The sequence below is a fragment of the Oncorhynchus keta genome, chromosome 11 (assembly GCF_023373465.1).
Source record: "Oncorhynchus keta strain PuntledgeMale-10-30-2019 chromosome 11, Oket_V2, whole genome shotgun sequence".
NCBI lineage: Eukaryota > Metazoa > Chordata > Actinopteri > Salmoniformes > Salmonidae > Oncorhynchus > Oncorhynchus keta.
The window spans coordinates 54107185-54128730 of NC_068431.1; the positions used below are offsets into that span (position 1 = coordinate 54107185).

The following is a 21546-nucleotide window of genomic DNA, read 5'->3' on the forward strand; positions in this document are numbered from 1 at the left end:
GAGTAAAGGGTCTGAATACTTATGTAAATGTGATATCAGTTTTTTTTTTCTTCATAAATTTGCACAAAGAAATTCAAACATGTTTTTGCTTTGCAATTATGGATTAAATAGTTTTTTCCCCCTCGTCATTTTAGAATAAGGCTGTAACGTAACAAAATGTGGAAAGAGTCAAGGGGTCTGAATACTTTCCAAATGCAGTGTATATTGATTTATCAATTTTAAAGGCTTCATTCAGAGTACACTGATATAAATGTATAAATTTAACATGCAACAATTTCAACAATTTTACTGGGTTACAGTTCATGTAAAGAAATCAGTCAATTGAAATAAATTCATTAGGCCCAAATCTATGGATTTCACATGACTGGGAATACAGAATCTGTTGGTCTTAGATACATGTTTCCTAGTCAAGACATGCTTTGTTTAAGAGCTATTAAAGAATGAAATCCAGAAGAATAAAAAGTATTTCCTCAGTTAGTGTAACCACCAGTCAGCGCGACACATCTCCTTCTCATAGAGTTGATCAGGCTGTTGATTGTGGCCTGCGGAATGTTGTCCCACTCCTCTTCCATGGATGTGCGAAGTTGCTGGATATTGGTGGGAACTGCAACACGCTGTCATACACGTCGATCCAGAGCATCCCAAATCTGCTCAATGGCAATGGGTGACATATTAGAAATTGTATTTTAATGTTTAAGAACTCTTGGAAGATTAGTCCAAATGAGGACAAGAAAGGATCCTAGAATAAAATCAAAAAATGTGCAGGCCACGGAAGAACGATTCTTGTGACAAGGGGCCATGCATTATAATGTTGAAACGTGCTGATGGCGGTGGATGAATGGCACGACAACGGACCTCAGGATCTTGTCATGGTATCTCTGTGCATTCAAATTGCCATCGATAAAATGATATTTTGTTGTCCATAGCTTATGTCTGCCCATACCATACTGCCACCACGGGGCACTCTGTTCACAACGTTTACATCAGCAAACCACTTGGCAAAGGAGAAATGCTCGCTAACAGGGATATAAACAAATTTGTTTCTGAGAAATACACTTTTTTTTGTACGTATGAAAAATGTATTTGATCTCTATTTCAGCTCATTAAACATTTGAACACTTTACATGTTGTGTCTCTATTTCTGTTCAGCATTATGTTGTCTGGTTTCTTCATATAACCACAGTCTTGCCCTTACAAAACGGAGCTAGACTCTTCCCATTTTATTTTAACCAGGTAGACTGGTTGAGAACAAGTTCTCATTTACACTGCGACCCGGCCAAGATAAAGCACAGCAGTTCGACACACAAAACAACACAGAGTTACACGTAGAATAAACAAACATTGGGTCATTAATACAGTAGAAAAAAGAAAAGTCTATATACAGTGAGTGAAAATTAGGTTAGATAATGGAGGTAAAGACAATAAAAAAAGGCCATGGTGGCAAAGTAATTACAATATAGCAATTAAACACTGGAATGGTAGATGTGCAGAATATGAATGTGCAAGTAGAGATACTGGGGTGCAAAGGAGCAAGATAAATAAATAAATACAGTATGGGGGTATTTGGAAGGGCTGTTTATAGATGGGCTATGTACAGGTGCAGTGATCTGCGAGCTGCTCTGACAGCTGGTGCTTAAAGCTAGTGAGGGAGATAAGAGTCTCCAGCTTCAGTGATTTTTGCAGTTCGTTCCAGTCATTGGCAGCAGAGAACTGGAATGAGAGGCGGTGAAAGGAGCAATTGGCTTTGGGGGTGATCAGTGAGATATACCTGCTGGAGCACCTGCTACGGGTGGGTGCTGCTATGGTGACCAGTGAGCTGAGATAAGGCTGGGCTTTACCTAGCAGAGACTTGTAGATGACCTGGAGCCAGTGGGTTTGTCGACGAGTATGAAGCGATGGTCAGCCAACGAGCGGGTACAGGTCGCAGTGGTGGGTAATATATGGGGCTTTGGTGACAAAACGGATGGCACTGTGATAGACTGTATCCTATCGGTACGCAAATGCTCCTCCTCCGCCATTCTCTTGTTGCTGATGCCATCATATGCTGACAGCTAGCGGTGAGACACAAACCTCTGTGTGTCTCACCGCTGGCTGTCTGTTTATTTTTGCCCACCGTAATCTTATGAGATATGGCTTTTTCTTTGCAACTCTGCCTAGAAGGCCAGCATCCTGGAGTCGCCTCTTCACTGTTGATGTTGAGACTGGTGTTTTGCAGGTACTATTTAATGAAGCTGCCAGTTAAGGACTTGTGAGGCGTCTGTTTCTCAAACTAGACACTCTAAGGTATTTGTTCTCTTGCTTAGGTTTGCACCGGGGCCTCCCACTCCTCTTTCTGTTTTGGTTAGAGAGAGTTTACGCTGTTCTGTGAAGGGAGTAGTACACAGCGTTGTACAAGATCTTCAGTTTCTTGGCAATTTCTCGCATGGAATAGCCTTCATTTCTCAGAACAAGAATAAACTGATGAGTTTCAGAAGAGAGTACTTTGTTTCTGGTCATTTTGAGCCTGTAATCGAACCCACAAATCCTGATGCTCCAGATACTCAACTCGTCTAAAGAAGGACAGTTTTATTGCTTCTTTAATCAGAACAACAGTTTATAGCTCTACTAACATAATTGCAAAAGGATTTTCTAATGATCAATTAGCCTTTTAAAATAATAAACTTGGATTAGCTAACACAATGTGTCATTGGAACACAGGAGCGATGGTTGCTGATAATGGGCCTCTGTACGCCTATGTAGATATTCCATTTTGAAAAATCTGCCGTTTCCAGCTACAATAGTTATTTACAACATTAACAATGTCTTTGCTGTATTTCTGATCAATTTTATGTTATTTTATTGAAGAAAAAATGTGCTTTTGAACAGTAGTGTATATAGTTAGTTTTGTGGGAGCCCTCTGCCCAGACAAACTCAGACTGGTTGGGAGCTGTGCACCCGTGGCCCCGCGGGGGTCCTCCCTGACCCATCCATTGACCCCTAGCCCACCCTCGTTAGCCTCAGGTCACTCCGCAGGACACTGTCTGTTGGCACTGGCATGCTGTCAGTCGACACCGGCCGGCTGACTGTCGACATTGGCTGGCTGTTGTTTGACAATAGCCATAGGGGGATCTCAGCCCCTATTGAAAGAGGGTGCCAGCACAAAATCTAATATTTGGAAAGCCCAAGGACTGCAATAGCAGGAGTGGGAATGGGAGAATCCAATGCCCATTTTATTCAGACCATCCCATCACCCGCCCACCACTCACTCTGGTTAGTGCTGTGGCAATATTGAGGGAAAGCTGCTGAACGCTTTATGTGTGTGTGACTGTGTGTTGTGCATATGCATGTATTTGAACCGTTCTTGTTGTATTGCAGGTAGAGAAAATCACTCTAATCCCATAGGTCCTGTGGAGGGAAGTGGGAGGGAGATAGATAGTTACATCCCACTGGACTTCTCTCTCTTATCCTAGATGTATTGCATATGAATGATCTTCTTAAAGTGCACCTTCACCTATAAATGCCATCCAGAATAGTTGCCATGTTAAAAAATAAAAAAAATTTGAATATGTTTTTTATTATTATTATTTTTAAATAAATAAACTGTTAATTCAGTGTTGTAGTTTCTTTTCATAAAAAAATACAAAAAGGAAAGAAATGAGCTTTTCTTTGGAGAACTGCGTGGAATAAGCTATGTCTGCTTAAACAACAAGGCCTTGTATGGCATTCACACCCGCAAAGGTACAAAGTAACTATTGAACTTTGTTGTATCTATTTAGTTCACATTGATTCACTATTCTAGCTGCCTGATTTGTCAGTGACAAAATTAAGATTACACAATTGGTAATTATGCATTTGCACATTTTATTTAAAAGTGTTTATGTGGAGAAAGTGTCAACACTGTCAGTACCGCCCTGTTCGCGGTGTAGAAGACTGGTTTTAAATGTTGGTGTGCTTGTGTTATGTTATTTTCCATATGAAAAGTCTTTAAAATAATATAAAAAACTAATACAATTCTTCTGACAGTCTGACCAAACATACATAAAGCATACAATAGCTGGCACAAAGATTTAGATTTCATCAGAATGAGTGAAATCTAAATAATATGCCATTAATATGATGACTTATAGTTAATCAAATATTAGACAAATTCAATAAAATAGGAATTATTTTCAGAGGCAATATAGTAGCACATACACTCTGTTAAACACATTTGGCAACAAAAAAGAGAAATGATCCTTTACAAATTTTCATATTGTCTTTATAAAGTTCCCTTTATAGATCCAGAGACAGTCAGGTAGTATAAACTCTCATTTAGCTAGTCTGGCTAAAATTCTATAATATAAATACAGCGCTTAGGGGCTCTATTCAATCTGTGTCGCTGAAGCGTTAGAAATGTAAAAGTAATTTCAGACGAAGCCGTCATGTTTACCATGAATGTAGTCTCCGCTAATGCAGGAACATTGCCTTTACATTTCAATCACCCTGTAATGCTGAACTTCTGCGATATGGACTGAATAGAGCCCTTAAACTGACTATTATAATAAACAGAGTGAGTAAAAACACATCCCTTTAAGTATCGTATGTAAAACCTTTCTTCCTTTATGATCTTTACTGGTCTGAGACCCAGGGCTACCTCTGGAAAGCTACAGGTAACTGCCAAAATAAAGGAGACGCCAACATAAAGAGTCTTAATAGGGCATTGGGTCACCACGAGCCGCCAGAACAGCTTTAATGCACCTTGGCATATATTCTACAAGTGTCTGGAACTCTATTGGAGGGATGCAACACCATTCTTCCACGAGAAATTCCATCACTTGGTGTTTTGTTGATGATGGTGGAAAACGCTGTCTCAGGCGCCACTCCAGAATCTCCCATTAGTGTTCAATTGGGTTGAGATCTGGTGACTGAGATATATATATATACATTTACATTTTAGTCATTGAGCAGACGCTCTTATCCAGAGCGACTTACACACACACACACCCTCTAAACTCCATATGCTTCTTTATTTTTCCCCCCAATTTCATGGTATCCAATTGGTAGTTGCAGTCTTGTCCCATCGCTGCAACTCCTGTACGGACTCGGGTGAGGCGAAAGTCGAGAGCTGTGCATCCTCCAAAACACGACCCCGCCAAGTCGCACTGCATGCGCCCAGCCCACCACAGGAGTTGCTAGAGAGACAAGGGACAAGGACATCCCGGCCAGCCCAACCCTCCCCTAACCCAGACAACGCTGAACCATGACGCTGGGTCATCCGGTCGCAGCCGGCTGCGGCACAGCCTGAAATCGAACCAGGATCTGTAGTGACACACCTAGTGCCTTAGACTGCTGTGCCCCTCGGGAGGCAGTGCTCCTTTGAGAGCCCTCTTTCAAAGTCACTGAGATCTCCTATTCTAGCCAACATAGCAAAATAATCGGCAACCAGGCATTTTTATACTGTACAAGACCCTAAGCATGATGGGATGTTAATTGCTTAATTATCACAAATTTTCTCAAGTGTTTCCTTTAATTTATGCAGTTACCTGTATATTGGATAACTTTGCATCCAATCCATGTGAGTCCTATCCATGTGAGTTACAGAGATCTATACGTCTGAACTGTACAGGGGTGGCAGGTAGGCCTAGTGGTTGGAGCGTTGGACTAGTAACCGAAAGGCTGCAAGATCGAATCCCCGAGCTGACAAAGTAAAAATCTGTCATTCTTCCCCTGAACAAGGCAGTTAACCCACTGTTCCTAGCCAGTCATTGAAAAAAAATGTTGTTCTTATTAACTGACTTGCACAGTTAAATAAAGGCCAAATAAACAAGGACTCAAAGAACAGCAGTAGTGGAGTGCAGCGCTGCAGACAGAAATCTGGGAGCAGCAAGCCCATGGTCTCTCTCTCTCCTGGGTCATGTTCATTAGGCACCAAACGGAAGAAGAAGGACTGAAACATAGAGGAACTACTAGGACTTGTCCAAAAATAAACTAACATTTTTGTTTTCTGTTGCAAATGGTTTAAAAATGTTTTTCCATTACATGCCCTAACAAACACAACCCGGTTGGAAGGTCTGTCACCCGGAGAGCTCAGTCCCTCAGGTCATGAACTGTGTGTATCCCTCCGCCCCGGTTACTATGACGTCCATCCAGATCCTCATGGCCTCTGGAGATGGGGCCACCATAAAGTAGAGCCGGTCGTGAGTCTTCACACAGAAGGTCAGCGACGGGTTGGGGCTCTGGAGAGAGAGAAAGGGAGAGGGGAAGGAAAATAAAATAAAGTATTATCAAGGTGAAAAATACTTTGTGGAAAAGAGTATATTGTGAACACTCACAGTCACTCTGTAAAAATAAATTGCACCATCAATTCAACTTTATTTGACAGTGTGTTAATTATCACAAAATTACTAAGAACATAATTGGTAACTTGTCTTTGAATATTAATACATTTTGTTGACAAATAAGTTCATTACTGCAGCTCTCTCTCTTTGTCGAGAGCTCTTACACACTCTTCTGTGATTTGAAAATTCACATATATCTCCAGTAAATAACAAGAGCATTCTTTGCATTCTTTGCAAAAATTCCACACTCTTGTTAATTAACTTTAAAGTATTTATAATCAATTTCAAACCAAATATTAATATTGCAATAAAACAAAACAAAATCTGTACATTAACTAGTAAAAAAGTGATCAGACATTCAAAATAAATTCAGGACTATCTCAGAAAGATGACTGAAGAATGTAATGACAATGTATTGAGTATTGAGCTGTAGCGGATAGAGTGAAGGGTTCTGTACCTTAGTGGCACTGCGCAGGTGATCGTAGTACACTTCCTCTATAGCCTGAAAGTAGATCAGTCCTTTCAGCTTGGACTCATGCTTATCTGAGAGAATAAGAGAAAAAAACAGTGTTTTAAGTTGTCTCAGAGGAGAGAAGGGAGAATCACAGTATTTCATAGTCTTATACTGATGCAATAACAGGCCTTTCGGTTTCAGTATGAACTCAGACAAAATAACACTGAATTTAATTGTGTCAAGCTTTCTTGCTGCTTCAAGGCAAAAACAAACATAAGAAATCGTGAAATGAAGATATTGTAGCCGGCTACTTTGTGAATCTACCCTATTTTTCATTGTACTGTATTGAATTGGAATTCAACAAGAATTTCTAAATGTTCTGTTTTTGATTTTCCTACATACTCAATGGTCAAGTGCAGTCCAAAATATAAACTGCAAATTAATTAATAAATATACTTAAAATAAGTCTTAGGATGGATGTGGAACTGTCTAAAAATGCCCTTAATTAAGATAACTGAGTTTAATAGAGCCAAACTGATATTGGAGTTAATAATTAATTCTCCCTCCTGTGTGGCAAAATAAGGATTTTTATATACAGTACCAGTCAAAAGTTTACACACACTTACTCTTTATTTGGACTATTTTCTACATTGTAGAATAATAGTGAAGACATCAAAACTATGAAATAACATATATCGAATCATGTAGTAACCAAAAAAGTGTTAACCTCTGGAAAAATAAAGTTCCCAAAGTAAACTGCCTATTTCTCAGGACCAGATGCTAGAATATGCATGAATTTGACAGATTAGGATAGAAAGCACTCTAAAGTTTCCAAAACTGTCAAAATATTGTCTGTGAGTATAACAGAACTGATATTGCAGGCGAAACCCTGAGAAAAATCCAACGAGCAAGTGGCTTCTATTTTGAAAACTCCATGTTCCATAGCCTCCCATTGCTCCATTTAAAGGGATATCAACCAGATTCCTTTTCCTATCGCTTGCTCAAGGTGTCAACAGTCTTCAGACATAGTTTCAGGATTTTATTTTGAAAAATGAGCCAGAGATATAACATCGCGTCAGGTGGTCACATGAGTTTTGCTTGCGCAACAGAGTTCGGACAGCCATTTCCTTTCCCTCTCCTACTGAACAAGACCGTTGCGGTTGATATATTATCGAATATATATTTTAAAAACAACCTGAGGATTGATTATAAAAAACGTTTGCCATGTTTCTGTGGACATTACGGATATTATTTGGAATTTTCGTCTGCGTTGTCATGACCGCTCTTTCCTGTGGATTTCTGAACATAACGCGACAAACAAATGGAGGTATTTTGGATGTAAAAATAATCTTTATGGAACAATTTTTTTTTGTGTGTGTAACTGGGAGTCTTGTGAGTGAAAACATCCGAAGATCATCAAAGGTAAACGATTAATTTGATTGCTTTTCTGATTTTCATGACCAAGCTACCTGATGCTAAGTGTACTTAATGTTTTGTCATGCGATCGATAAACTTACACAAACGCTTGGATTGCTTTCGCTGTAAAGCATAATTTTAAAATCTGAGACGACAGTGGGATTAACAAAAGGCTAAACTGTGTTTTGATATTTCATGAATATCAATATTTTTAGTAATATTATTTGACTGTATATTATATTTTTTGACTAATATTACTTGACAGCGGTTGCTGATGACAATTGTACTGCTTAACTTCTTGGATATAGGGGGCGCTCTTTTAATCTATGGATAAAAAAACGTTCCCAATTTAAACAAGATATTTTGTCACGAAAAGATGCTTGACTATGCATATAATTGACAGCTTTGCAAAGAAAACACTGACGTTTCCAAAACTGCAAAGATATTGTCTGTGAGTGCCACAGAACTAATGCTACAGGCGAAACCAAGATGAAACTTCAAACAGGAAGTGAGCCAGATTTGAGGCGCTGTGTTCCAATGTCTCCTTATATGGCTGTGAATGCGCCAGGAACGAGCCTACACTTTCTGTCGTTTCCCCAAGGTGTCTGCAGCATTGTGACGTATTTGTAGGCATATCATTGGAAGATTGACCATAAGAGACTACATTTACCAGGTGTCCGCCTGGTGTCCTCCATCGAAATTGGTGCGTAATCTCCAGCTGCATGTATTTTCCCATGTGATTCAGAGGAGAAACAAAACTGCCACGAATGACTTATCATCGAATAGATATGTGAAAAACACCTTGAGGATTGATTCTAAACAACGTTTGCCATGTTTCTGTCGATATTATTGAGTTAATTTGGAAAAAGGTTCAGCGTTTTGATGACTGAATTTTCGGGGGGTTTTCTCAGTCAAACGTGATGAACAAAACGGAGCAATTTCTCCTACACAAATAATATTTTTGGAAAACGGAACATTTGCTATCTAACTGAGAGTCTCCTCATTGAAAACATCCAAAGTTCTTCAAAGGTAAATTATTTTATTTGAATGCTTTCTTGTTTTTGTGAAAATGTTGCCTGCTGAATGCTAGGCTTAATGCTATGCTAGCTATCAATACTCTTACAAATGCTTGTTTTGCTATGGTTGGGGCGGCAAGGTAGCCTGCAAGTTCAAATCCCCGAGCTGACAAGGTACAAATCTGTCGTTCTGCCCCTGAACAGGCAGTTAACCCACTGTTCCTAGGCTGTCATTGAAAATAAGAATTTGTTCTTAACTGACTTGCCTAGTAAAATAAAGGTAAAAAAAAAACATATTTTGAAAATCTGAGATGACAGTGTTGTTAACAGAAGAGCCAATATATTTATTTCATTTCATTTGCGATTTTCATGAATAGTTAACGTTGCGTTATGGTAATGAGCTTGAGGCTATAATTATCCGGGATCGCTCATCGCAACAGGTTAAGGGATGGGTAGCGTCAAGAAGTTAAACAAATCAAAATATAATTTCATATAATCAAAGTAGCCACCCTTTGCCTTGATGACCGCCTTGTACACTCTTGGCATTCTCTCAACCAGCTTCACCTGGAATACTTTTCCAACATTCTTGAAGGGGTTCCCACATATGCTGAGCACTTGTTGGCTGCGTTTCCTTCACTCTGCGGTCCAACTCATCCCAAACCATCTCAATTGGGTTGAGGCCGGGTGATTGTGGAAGCCAGGTCATTTGATGCAGCACTCCATCACTCTCCTTCTTGGTCAAATAGCCCCTACACAACCTGGAGGTGTGTGGGGTCATTGTCCTGTTGAAAAACAAATGATAGTCCCACTAAGTGCAAACAAGATGGGATGGCGTATAGCTGCAAAATGCTGTGGTAGCCATGCTGGTTAAGTGTGCCTTGAATTCTAAATAAATCACTGACAGTGTCACCAGCAAAGCAACCCACACCATCACACCTCCTCCTCCATGCTTCGTGGTTGGAATCACACATGCGGAGATCATCCATTCACCTACTCTGCCTCTCACAAAGACACAGCGGTTGGAACCAAAAATCTCAAATTTGGACTCAAATGAAACCAAAGGACAGATTTCCACTGGTCTAATGTCCATTGCTCGTGTTTCTTGGTCCAAGCAAGTCTCCTCTTCTTATTGGTGCCCTTTAGTGGTTGTTACTTTGCAGCAAGTCTATTATGAAGGCCTGATTCACACATTCTCCTCTGAACAGTTGATGTTGAGATGTGTCTGTTACTTGAACTCTGTGAAGCATTTATTTGGGCTGCAATTTCTGAGGCTGGTAACTCTAATGAACTTATCCTCTGCAGCAGAGATAACTGGGTCTTCCTTTCCTGTGGCAGTCCTCATGAGAGACAGTTTCTTCATAGTGCTTGATGGTTTTTGCGACTGCACTTGAAGAAACTTTCAAAGTTCTTGAAAATGTCAGGATTAACTGACCATGTTTTAAAGTAATGATGGACTGTTTCCTTATTTGAGCTGTTCTTGCCACAATATGGACTTGGTCTTTTACCAAAAATCTTCCAATCTTCTGTGTACCACCCCTACCTTGTCACAACACACCTGATTGGCTCAAATGCATTAAGAAGTAAAGAAATTCCACAAATTAACTTTTAACAAGGCACACCTCATGTAGCTGATTGAGATAATTCTAAAAGTGTGCAAAGCTGTCCTCAATGCAAAGGGTGGCTACTTTGAAGAATCTCAAATATAAACTGTATATATTTGTTTAAAACTTTTTTGGTTAATACATGATTCCATGTGTGTTATTTCATAGTTTTGATGCCTTCACTATTATTCTACAATGTAGAAAATAGTAAAAATAAAGAAAAACCCTTGAATTAGTAGGTGTGTCCAAACTTTTGACTGGGACTGTGTGTATATATATATATATATATATATATATATACATACATACATACATACATACATACATACATACATACATACATACATACATACATACATACATACATACATACATACATACATACATACATACATACATACATACATTTATTTATTTATTTATTTATCCATATTCAGCCAGCGAGGCACTTTCGTGTACATGGAAAACAAAGAAAGCAGACCAATAGCTGACAACAATTAAAAACCAAATCCTTTGAAACCCATCCCACTTTCTCTCTTTCACCATCTTGCCTTTTTTGATTAGCCAAATCTGCTTCGTAATGAGATAAATGTTTTTGAAGATGTTGTGAGTTTGGTTCTGTTAGTCACGACCAAGCCAGCCAGGAGCTAGCCTAGCCTCTTTGCCTCCCTTAGAAACGCACAGCACCAGAAAGTATTGCAGCTTATTTCATCACCATCATCATCGTCAGGAGTGAGGGGGTGAAAAGGCTAGGCGGAAGTGATCCGAGAGAGGGAGAAAGAGAGAGAGGAGTGGAGGTTCGGAGAATAGGGCAGAAGTGGGCAAACCACACCATAGGGAATAGGGTGCCATATCTTATCTTCGGGGCTACATAACAGAAATCTGTCATTAACCCACTAATAGAGTGGTAGGCCATTGCCTCTTTCCTATGTGGTTCATAGAAATAAATGTTGTGATTACTAATTAAGGAATGGCTTCCTTCCTCACCAGCATAGTAGGAGAAGTTCCTCTTGAGGCGGTCGAAGACAAACCAGCGTTTCTTCCACGACTTGATCTTGCCACCCATCTTGACCAGGTGTCCCTTGCACATCTTCTCTGAGAGGATGACGTAGGGACAGGTATCTACGTTGTGACCCGATGACTCCACGTGCGAACGCAAGTCAAACTCCTCCTTCCTGATGGGTAGGTAGCGTGTCATGGGGCGGGCCTGGGAAGAGGACAGACAGGGAGGTGAAGAACATTACTTTATTATCATAGAGACACTTACATGTGTCTGTTTCCTTAATCCAAACCCCCCCCAGACACACTAACACACACCCCATGGATATTCCGTTCAAATAAATGGTTTGTGATGGGTGGACCGACGGCCATGTTGAGTGTGCCCATGAGTATTCTATTTCAACTGTAGTGGTCTGAGGCTCGGCTATGTCCCTTTTAGTAATTCTATTTTTATGTCTATCCCCGTGTGAATGAAAGTTCCATCCATATACTGCACATGCTGAGGCAGCAGTGTAGTGGGGAGACTTAATATGTATGATAATATAAGTATTACTTAACTAGGCACACCAGGTGCACCTTCATCATCCCAGAGGATGTTTGTTTAGTTTCATTGTTCATGGCAGAAAATATAGACAATTAAACCCAATGAACTAAAAGCACTCGTGATATATATCATACCTTAGCGTGAACCCTCTCTCTCTCTCATGCACTCTCTCCCTTCTCTCCCTCTGTCTTTTTCTCTCTCTTCTTCCTTCAAACTCTCCATTCCCCTCCCTCTCTTTTTGTTTTCTCTCTTCACTCACCGTTTGATCTTCCCACCCTCACTCCCCATCTCTTGTCTTTCATTCTCTCCACCCCCCTCTTTCTCCATCCTCCCTCCCCCCCATCCTGTCCTCCTCTCCTGCTGCGTTGTTACACTAACCTGAGAGAAGTGCTTCTCTCTCATCTTCACCTCCTCCTCCACCAGTCTCTGCCTGTGGGTCGTCTCGTCCTGCAACCTCCTCTCGGCCTCCTCGCGCCTCCTCCGCTCCTCCTCCAACATCTGCCTCCGCGCCTGCACCTCCCTCTCCTGGGGACGGGCGGGAGGAAAAGAGAGGAGAACAGATGGAGAGAAGAATGGAGGAAGGGAGAGTGGAGTAATAGAGATGAGAGAGACAGGAAGTATAGACATGTTAGTAGAGTGCAGGACGTAAACAATAACAAGGTGAATGGTAGGGTCAGGGGAAATAAGGGTTCATGATTGAGAGTGAGACACATAGAAGAGAATAAGGGTGTTGAGACAACCAAAATTCAGTTGCACTGTAGTAGAAGGAATCTCCATTTGCCATAATTATCTGTAGGTTATATGCTCCATTGGTGTTGGTGGGAGACATGTTGTTTGTACACACTCTGCTCTCCACCAGCCTGGCTTTCTCCTGCTGAGCCTCCTTCAACATCTTCTCCATCTCCTCGATCCTCAGGGCCTCAAGCCCACTGCCACTACATGGAGAAAGAGAGATGTTATGTTACTACTACACAGGGAGGGGGGTGAAACTCAAATTAGATGTTTACTACAGTACTGCACTGGGAATGAGAAGTAAATAAAAACATGACTCCAAATCCAACATTCTACAAACAACAAAGCTCCAAAGCAGAACCAGTTACCAGAGTAGCACTCCTCTGTGGATAACATTCAATAAGCTTTTATACAACACTATGGAACTGCTATTATATCTGCCTCAGTTATATATGAAACAGTTTCTACTGTAGTATCTTCCCCGGGGGAACTCCATAAACAACTCAAACAGGTGAGATTCTCCTTGTCTACTGCTTGAGTGGGTTGGCATAGCAACAAGCTAGAGTGAAACTTGTTGTCAAGGGAACAGACGTGTAACAAAATATGTTGTCAAGGGGAACAAAAGTGAACACAGTGACCCCTCATCGTCAGGGACACAGAGAGGGCAGATTTGAGTGTTCCCATGGAAACAGACTGAGTTGCCGTGGTATCCCCGTCTCTCCCCTTCTCGTCTCTCACCTTTCTGGAGAACAGGCAGAGTTGTTGCCGGTGGAGACGGAGGTCTCGACGCTGTCAGAGCTCTCCAGGCTGAGGGTGTCGTACTGCGGGTCCCCTGAGGGGGGTGTCTGGTGGTGCAGGATGGAGTGGTGGACCATGGGAGAAGGGCCTGTGGGAGGAGGTGAAAACAGGACAGTGAAATGGTTATCTAATGTCTGCAGCGCAAGCACCACCCAGTGGTACTGAGATGTCATAGCAGGCCATTGTTTAGACCTGACAGAGGCCAGGATATTTGTAAAAATGTCAACAGTGAAGAGGCTACTCTAGGATGCTGGCCTTCAAGGCAGAGTTCCTCTGTCCAGTGTTTGTGTTCTTTTGCCCATCTTAATATTTTATTTTTATTGGCCAGTCTCTTTGCAACTCTGCCTAGAAGGCCAGCATCCTGTGGGCTTGAGTCGCCTCTTTACTGTTGACGTTGAGACTGTTGTTTTGCGGGAACTATTTAATGAAGCTGCCAGTTGAGGAATTGTGAGGTGTCTGTTTCTCAAACTAGACACTATAATGTACTTAATGTCCTCTTGCTCAGTTGTGCACCGGGGCTTCCCACTCCTCTTTCTATTCTGATTAGAGAGAGTTTGCGCTGTTCTGTGAAGGGAGTAGTACACAGCATTATACGTGAACTTCAGTTTCTAGGCAGTTCCTCACATGGAATAGCCTTCATTTCTCAGAACAAGTATAAACTGATGAGTTTCAGAAAAAGGTTATTTATTTCTGGCCATTTTGAGCCTGTAATCGAACCCACAAATTCTGATGCTCCAGATACTCAACTAGTCTAAAGAAGGACAGTTTTATTGCTTCTTTAATCAGAACAATAGTTTTCAGCTCTGCTAACATAATTCCAAAAGGGTTTTCTAATGATCAATTACCCTTTTAAAATAATAAACTTGGATTAGCTAACACAACATGCCATTGTAACAGAGGAGTGATGGATGCTGATAATGGGCCTCTGTACGCCTATGTAGATATTCCATAACAAATCAGCCGTTTCCAGCTTCAGTAGTTATTTACAACATTAACAATGTCTACACTGTATTTCTGATCAATTTGATGTTATTTTAATGGACAAAAATTTGCTCTTCTTTCAAAAACAAGGACATTTCTAAGTGAACACAAACTTTTGAACGGTAGTGTATATAAAATAATAAAAAAAAAAATAATATATGATAGTAAAAACATTACATTTCACAACACATTAAGTGTGTGCCCTCAGACCACTACTCGATTAAATCTACAACACAAAATCTAAATCTACAACACAAAATCCATGTGGACGTGTTTGTATAATGCATATGTTATCGTGTGTGCATGCGTGTGTCTGTGACTGTCTCTTCACAGTCCCCGTTATTCCATAAGGTATATTTTTACTTGTTTAAAAAAAAAATCTTATTCTACTGCTTACATCAATTACCTGATGTGGAATAAAGTTCCATGTAGTCTTGGCTCTATGTAGTACTGTGCACCTCCCATAGTCTGTTCTGGACTTGGGGACTGTGAATAGACCTTTGGTGGCATGTCTTGTGGGGTATGCATGGGTGTCTGAGCTGTGTGCTAGTGGTTTAAACAGAGAGCTTGGTGCATTCAACATGTCAATACTTCTCACAGATACAAGTAGTGATGAAGTCAATCTCTCCTCTACTTTAAGCCAGGAGAGATTGACAATTGTAATTTTCCTAAATCCCTCTTTGTGGCACCTGACCACATGACTGGACAGTAGTCCAGGTGCGACAAAACTACGGCGTGTAGGACCTGCCTTGTTGATAGCATTGTTAAGAAGGCAGAGCAGTCCTTTATTATGGACAAACTTGTCCACATCTTAGCTACAGTTGCATCAATATGTTTTGACCATGACAATGTACAATCCATGGTTACACTCAACTTGCAAAATGTCCACATTATTAATTACACGTTTTAGTTGAGGTTTAGGGTTTAGTGAATGATTTGTCCCAAATACTATGATTTTCAGTTTTTTAAATATATTTTAAGACTAACTTATTTCTAGCCACCCATTCTGAAAGTGACTGCAGCTCTTTGTTAAGTGTTGCAGTGATTTCACTTGCTGTGGTAACTGATGTGTATTGTGTTGAATCAGATGGAGTACAATAAATAATCTGCTTCTTTTTCAGATTTGCAACAGTGCATTAAGCTATTACTTTGCTTTATTCTAAGGTCTGGAACATTGTCAAGAGCACCTACTCATGCCAAACATCTGGGCAACTCTGAAACAACTATCTGTGAAGGACATATTAACAGCAGCGTCAGCTGAGAAAGCATGAAATACTCAGACAGATATTTAGCAGAGGAAATATTTACATCTATATCATTCTTCTATCTACAGTGCATTGGAGGCAGCATTTAGCTAGAATGCTAACGCTCAATGATATACAGTGCATTCGGAATGTATTCAGACCCCTTGACTTTTTCTACATTTTGTTACGTTATAGCCTTATTCTAAAATTTATTAAATTGTTGTTTTTCCTCATCAATCGACACACAATACCACGTACTGACAAAGCAAAATGTGCCTTTTACTGAGGAGTGGCTTCCGTCTGGCCACTCTACCATAAAGGCCTGATTGGTGGAGTGCTGCAGAGATGGGAGAACCTTCCAGAAGGACAATAATCTCCACAGAGGAACTCTGGAGCTCTGTCAGAGTGATCATCAGGTTCTTGGTCACCTCCCTGACCAAGGGTCTTCTCCCCGATTGTTCAGTTTGGCCGGTCGGCCAGCTCTAGGAAGAGTATTGGTGGTTCCAAACTTCTTCAATTTTAGAATGATGAAGGCCACTCTGTTCTTGGGGACCTTCAATGCTGCAGAAATGTTTTGGTACCCGTCCCCAGACCTGTGCCTGGATGTACAATCCTGTCTCGGAACTCTACAGACAATTCCTTCGACCTCATCGCTTGGTTTTTGTCCTGACATGGACTGTCAACTGTGGGACCTTATAGAGACAGATGTGTGCCTTTCCAAATCATCTCCAGTCAATTGAATTTACCACAGGTAAATCCAGTTGTAGAAACATCGCAAGGATGATCAATGGAAACAGGATGCACCTGAGCTCAATTTTGAGTCTCATAGCAAAGGGTGTAAATAAGGTATTTCTGTTTTTTATTGTTATTACATATGCAAGAATTTCTAAAATCCTGTTTTCACTTTGTCGTTATGTGTTATTGTGTGTAGATTAATGAGGGAAAAAATGTATTTAATAGATTTTATAATAAGTCTGTAACGTAACAAAATGTGGAAAAAGTAAAGGGATCTGAATACTTTCTGAATGCACTGTATGGCTCTGTTGATGCCATATCCAGACATTTTGGAGGGCTATATTTTCGCATCATTCAGCTGGTCTGAATTCTTGTGTTATAGGCTCGAATACAAAAAAAACATACATTTTTTCTCGCGCATAGGCGCCACGAGGAAGAAAATACCCACTACCTGTTGGACTGTCTACAACTGGGGAAGGTTCAGAGTTAGGTGGGAGGGACTCTGTGAAACCACAATGTAAGAACAATTTAAGTGAAGAACAAAGGCACCCTTTTAAGTGCAGCATTCTACTATATGAGGCATTTTATCTGGTTTTGCATTTATTTTACTTAAACTTTATTTCAACAGGGAGTCATATTGAGACCCAGGTCTCTTACAAATGAATCCTGCTGTATACATGCAATTCATCAAACAATTTCCTAACGGTTTCCCCCTACAGTTGATCTTTTCTCCAACAGCATCATAGTTTTGGTTCTAGTCTCAGAGGTACGGTAATGTCCATGGTCTTTTGGCTATGAGGGAATTATACTGTAGAAGTGGGAGAAGCAGTGATGTGTACTAGTAAACTCAACAAAAAAAGAAACGTCCTCTCACTGTCAACTGCGTTTATTTTCAGCAAACGTAACATGTGTAAAAATTTGTATGAACATAACAAGATTCAAAAACTGAGACATAAACTGAATAAGTTCCACAGACATCTGACTAACAGAAATTGAATAATGTGTCCCTGTACAAAGGGGGGTCAAAATCAAAAGTAACAGTCAGTATCTGGTGTGGCCACCAGCTGCATTAAGTACTGCAGTGCATCTCCTCCTCATGGACTGCACCAGATTTGCCACTTCTTGCTGTGAGATGTTATCCCACTTTTCCACCAAGGCACCTGCAAGTTCCAGGACATTTCTGGGGGGAATGGCCCTATCCCTCAACCTCCGATCTAACAGGTCCCAGACGTGCTCAATGGGATTGAGATCCGGGCTCTTCGCTGGCCATGGCTGAACACTGACATTCCTGTCTTGCAGGAAATCACGCACAGAACAAGCAGCATGGCTGGTGGCATTGTCATGCTGGAGGGTCATGTCAAGATGAGCCTGCAGGAAGGGTACCACATGAGGGAGAAGGATGTCTTCCCTGTAACGCACAACGTTGAGATTGCCTGCAATGACAACAAGCTCAGTCCGATGATGCTGTGACACACCGCCCCAGACCATGACGGACCCTCCACCTCCAAATCGATCCCGCTCCAGAGTACAGGCCTCGGTGTAACGCTCATTCCTTAAACGATAAACGGGATTCCAACCATCACCCCTGGTGAGACAAAACCGTGACTCGTCAGTGAAGAGCACTTTTTTCCAGTCCTGTCTGGTCCAGCAACGGTGGGTTTGTGCCCATAGGCAACATTGCTGCCGGTGATGTCTGGTGAGGACCTGCCTTACAACAGGCCTACAGCCCTCAGTCCAGCCTCTCTCAACCTATTGCGGACAGTCTGAGCACTGATGGAGGGATTGTGCGTTCCTGATGTAACTCGGCAGTTGTTGTTGCCATCCTGTACTTGTCCCGCAGATGTGATGTTCAGACGTACCGATCTTGTGCAGGTATTGTTACACGTGGTCTGCCACTGCGAGGACGATCAGCTGTCCGTCCTGTCTCCCTGTAGCACTGTCTTAGGCTTCTCACAGTACGGACATTGCAATTTATTAGCCTGGCCACATCTGCAGTCCTCGTGTCTCCTTTCAGCATGCCTAAGGGACCTTCACGCAAATGAGCAGGAACCCTGGGCATCTTTCTTTTGGTGTTTTTCAGAGTCAGTAGAAAGGCCTCTTTTAGTATCCTAAGTTTTCACAACTGTGACCTTAATTTCCTACCGTCTGTAAGCTGTTAGTGTCTTAACGACCGTTCCACAGGTGCATGTTCATTAATTGTTTATGGTTCATTGAACAAGCATGGGAAACAGTGTTTAAACCCTTTACAATAAAGATCTTTGAAGTTATTTCGATTTTACGAATTATCTTTGAAAGACAGGTCCTGAAAAAGGGATGTTTATTTTTTTGCTGAGTTTAGATGGAACCAGACAGGGGAAAGGGAGGGGCTCTGTTACCTTTGCTCTGCAGTGACAGCTGTCTCCTGGTGTCCATCACCATGTCTGGAGGGCCTGATGCCGACAGCTCCCTGGACACCAGCTGGAGACCCTGGGAGGGGACAGAGAGAGTTGGGAGTTATGAAGAGGTATTACATATACATGTAGAATATAATAGAGAATATCAGAATATAATATGGAATAGAATATAATAAAAGAGAAGGGAAGAGCATAGAGTAGAATAAAATAGTTCCTACCACCATGATCTATGGGTAGAGGATGTATAAGAGAGTCCCTTACCTTGATGGGTGTGCTTCGGCCCAGTGTAACCCCATTGGACTGTGGAGGGCTGGCACTACCATTGACACTACTTGAGCATGATGCTGTCTGACCTACATCACCATCTGGTTTTGACCGGTACACCTGAAGACAAAACCAGAGGAGTCAAACAAGTCAGTCAGACAGGTGACCAGAAGAGGTCTCCATGACACAACCGGCGACCAAGATGACTGATGTCAACAATCACCAACACTGGCCAGCAACCCAACCCTGATCAAAATGCCAAACATAATATCAGGAAATGAAATAAAGAATAGAACAAATAGCATAGTAGATTAAAGCAAAGAGAGGCGAGAGGTTTACCTGGCTAGATCTGCGTGAGGAGTGAGACTTAGCAGGGAGAGGGGGAGGGCATGACTGGTGGTGGGGCTCCCCTGCTGACATTATGTCCTGGTACCAGCGCTCTAAGTTAAGGGCCGGGTTGTGAGGTCTAATCCACTCAGGCTGGCTCTGAGGGGGGTGGTGGTGCAGAGAGTCCAGGCAGAGGAGAGCAAAGAAGGAGAGCAACAGAGACAGGATGAGAAGCATAAAAGAGGTAGGAGGCAGGAGAAATAAGAAGTAATAGAACGGAAATTCCTTGATATGAGAAAGAAAAGCTGATGGCGAATACTTTCTTTTACCCAGACAGTAATAGAAACCATCCATAACATAGTGAATAAAGTAAAGTCATTTCAGAACATTCTATGCCCAGAAAGGTTGGTCCATTCAACAAAAACTAAATTCTAACCACACTATATGAAAAAGGAGAAAGCTCAGTTTATCTATACCAAATCCCAAGATAACTTCATCCACAATGCATTTTATTCCATATCTCCATAAACCATATAAACGTGGTCTACGTGTGACAGTCTCAAAGGTAAGAGGGGTTTAAAGCCAGGAGGGAGGCACACACCTCAACTGAGATAGTGGGGGAGGTGTCACATGGAGTTGTGTGGCAGGAGAAGGCAGCATCAGCGAGCGCAAGCTGGAATGACTGGATAGAAAGTGCGGAGGAGGGGCCACGTTTCTGCATCCCCAACATCTGGCTTAACTGACTAACTGTGACGTATTCCTTTACAAAGATAATCAACACACAAACACAAACACGCGCACAGACACAAACACAAGGCAAAGGTTGTAGATATTGGGAGAGAGCAGAGAGAGGTAGGATTGTTAACCAAGGGTATATGTCCAAAAAAGCCAACAGAAACAGAGGGAATAATAGAAAGTAGGTGGTCTATTCTACCTCGCCGGGCAGAGCTGCTGCAGCAACAGTGAGAGAGAGGCAGTGAGGAGCAGGGGAGGTAGAGTAGGTCGGGAGAGGACCACCGCTCCCATACATCTTATAGACATCAGCGAGCCTGAGGTACTCCTGCATCAACACCAACACCCACAACACAAGCACACACAAGTTGAAATAAGGGATATATTGTATACCTAAAGACAAAATACCCTTACATTCCCATAATTTTTATTTAATTTTTACATTTGAGTTATTTAGCAGACGCTCTTACCCAGAGCTACTAACAGTAGGGAATGCATACATGTTTGTACTCCCCCCACACACACACATTTTTCTATTGCTATCCTTGTGAGGACCAAATAATTGATTCCCCCCCTATTTCCCTAACCCATAACCCTGAATCTAACCTTAACGTTAACCTTTAACCTAACCATAACCCAAACTCTAACCCCTAACCCTAACCTTAATTCTAACCCTAACCCTAATTGTAGCCTAAAATTGCATTTTTCCTTGTGGGACTGGCAAAATGTCCAAAATATCCCTTGTTTTACTATCCTTGTGAGGACTTCTGGTACCCACAAGGATAGTTAAACAAACACACACACACACACAGAATCAGAGATTCCCACACACATGCACGAGTTCCTAAAATTAATTTTGTATTTGATCATTATCACACAAAAAATAACTCACCTCAAACTACAGTACAGATACTCATCACAAAGGGTAAAGGTAAGCCAGCCAAGCCACACAAAAACAAACAGACACTTGGTCCAAACACACTGGATCCAAAGTCACAAATTGAGACAACCCCA

The 21546-nt window shown here is 41.4% G+C and overlaps 1 protein-coding gene across 13 annotated transcripts in view; it reads right to left on the reverse strand.

The window, feature by feature from the left end:
- Nucleotides 1-3820: 3820 nt before the first annotated feature.
- Nucleotides 3821-21546, reverse strand: part of phldb1a (pleckstrin homology-like domain, family B, member 1a) — an 84287-nt gene continuing 66561 nt past the window's right edge. For 9 of the 13 annotated variants that reach the window (XM_052457469.1, XM_052457460.1, XM_052457459.1 and 6 more), the window contains 11 exons: nt 20735-20860; nt 20402-20560; nt 19813-19959; nt 19471-19593; nt 19192-19282; nt 13797-13944; nt 13108-13261; nt 12705-12851; nt 11771-11990; nt 6754-6839; nt 3821-6194 (listed from right to left, as the gene is read on the reverse strand). In XM_052457469.1, coding sequence (XP_052313429.1) covers nt 6054-6194; nt 6754-6839; nt 11771-11990; nt 12705-12851; nt 13108-13261; nt 13797-13944; nt 19192-19282; nt 19471-19593; nt 19813-19959; nt 20402-20560; nt 20735-20860 — 1542 coding nt within the window. In that variant the 3' untranslated portion in view covers nt 3821-6053. The remainder of the gene's footprint in view (nt 6195-6753; nt 6840-11770; nt 11991-12704; nt 12852-13107; nt 13262-13796; nt 13945-19191; nt 19283-19470; nt 19594-19812; nt 19960-20401; nt 20561-20734; nt 20861-21546) is intronic. The other 4 variants (XM_052457470.1, XM_052457471.1, XM_052457462.1 and 1 more) reach the window with 3 other exon arrangements.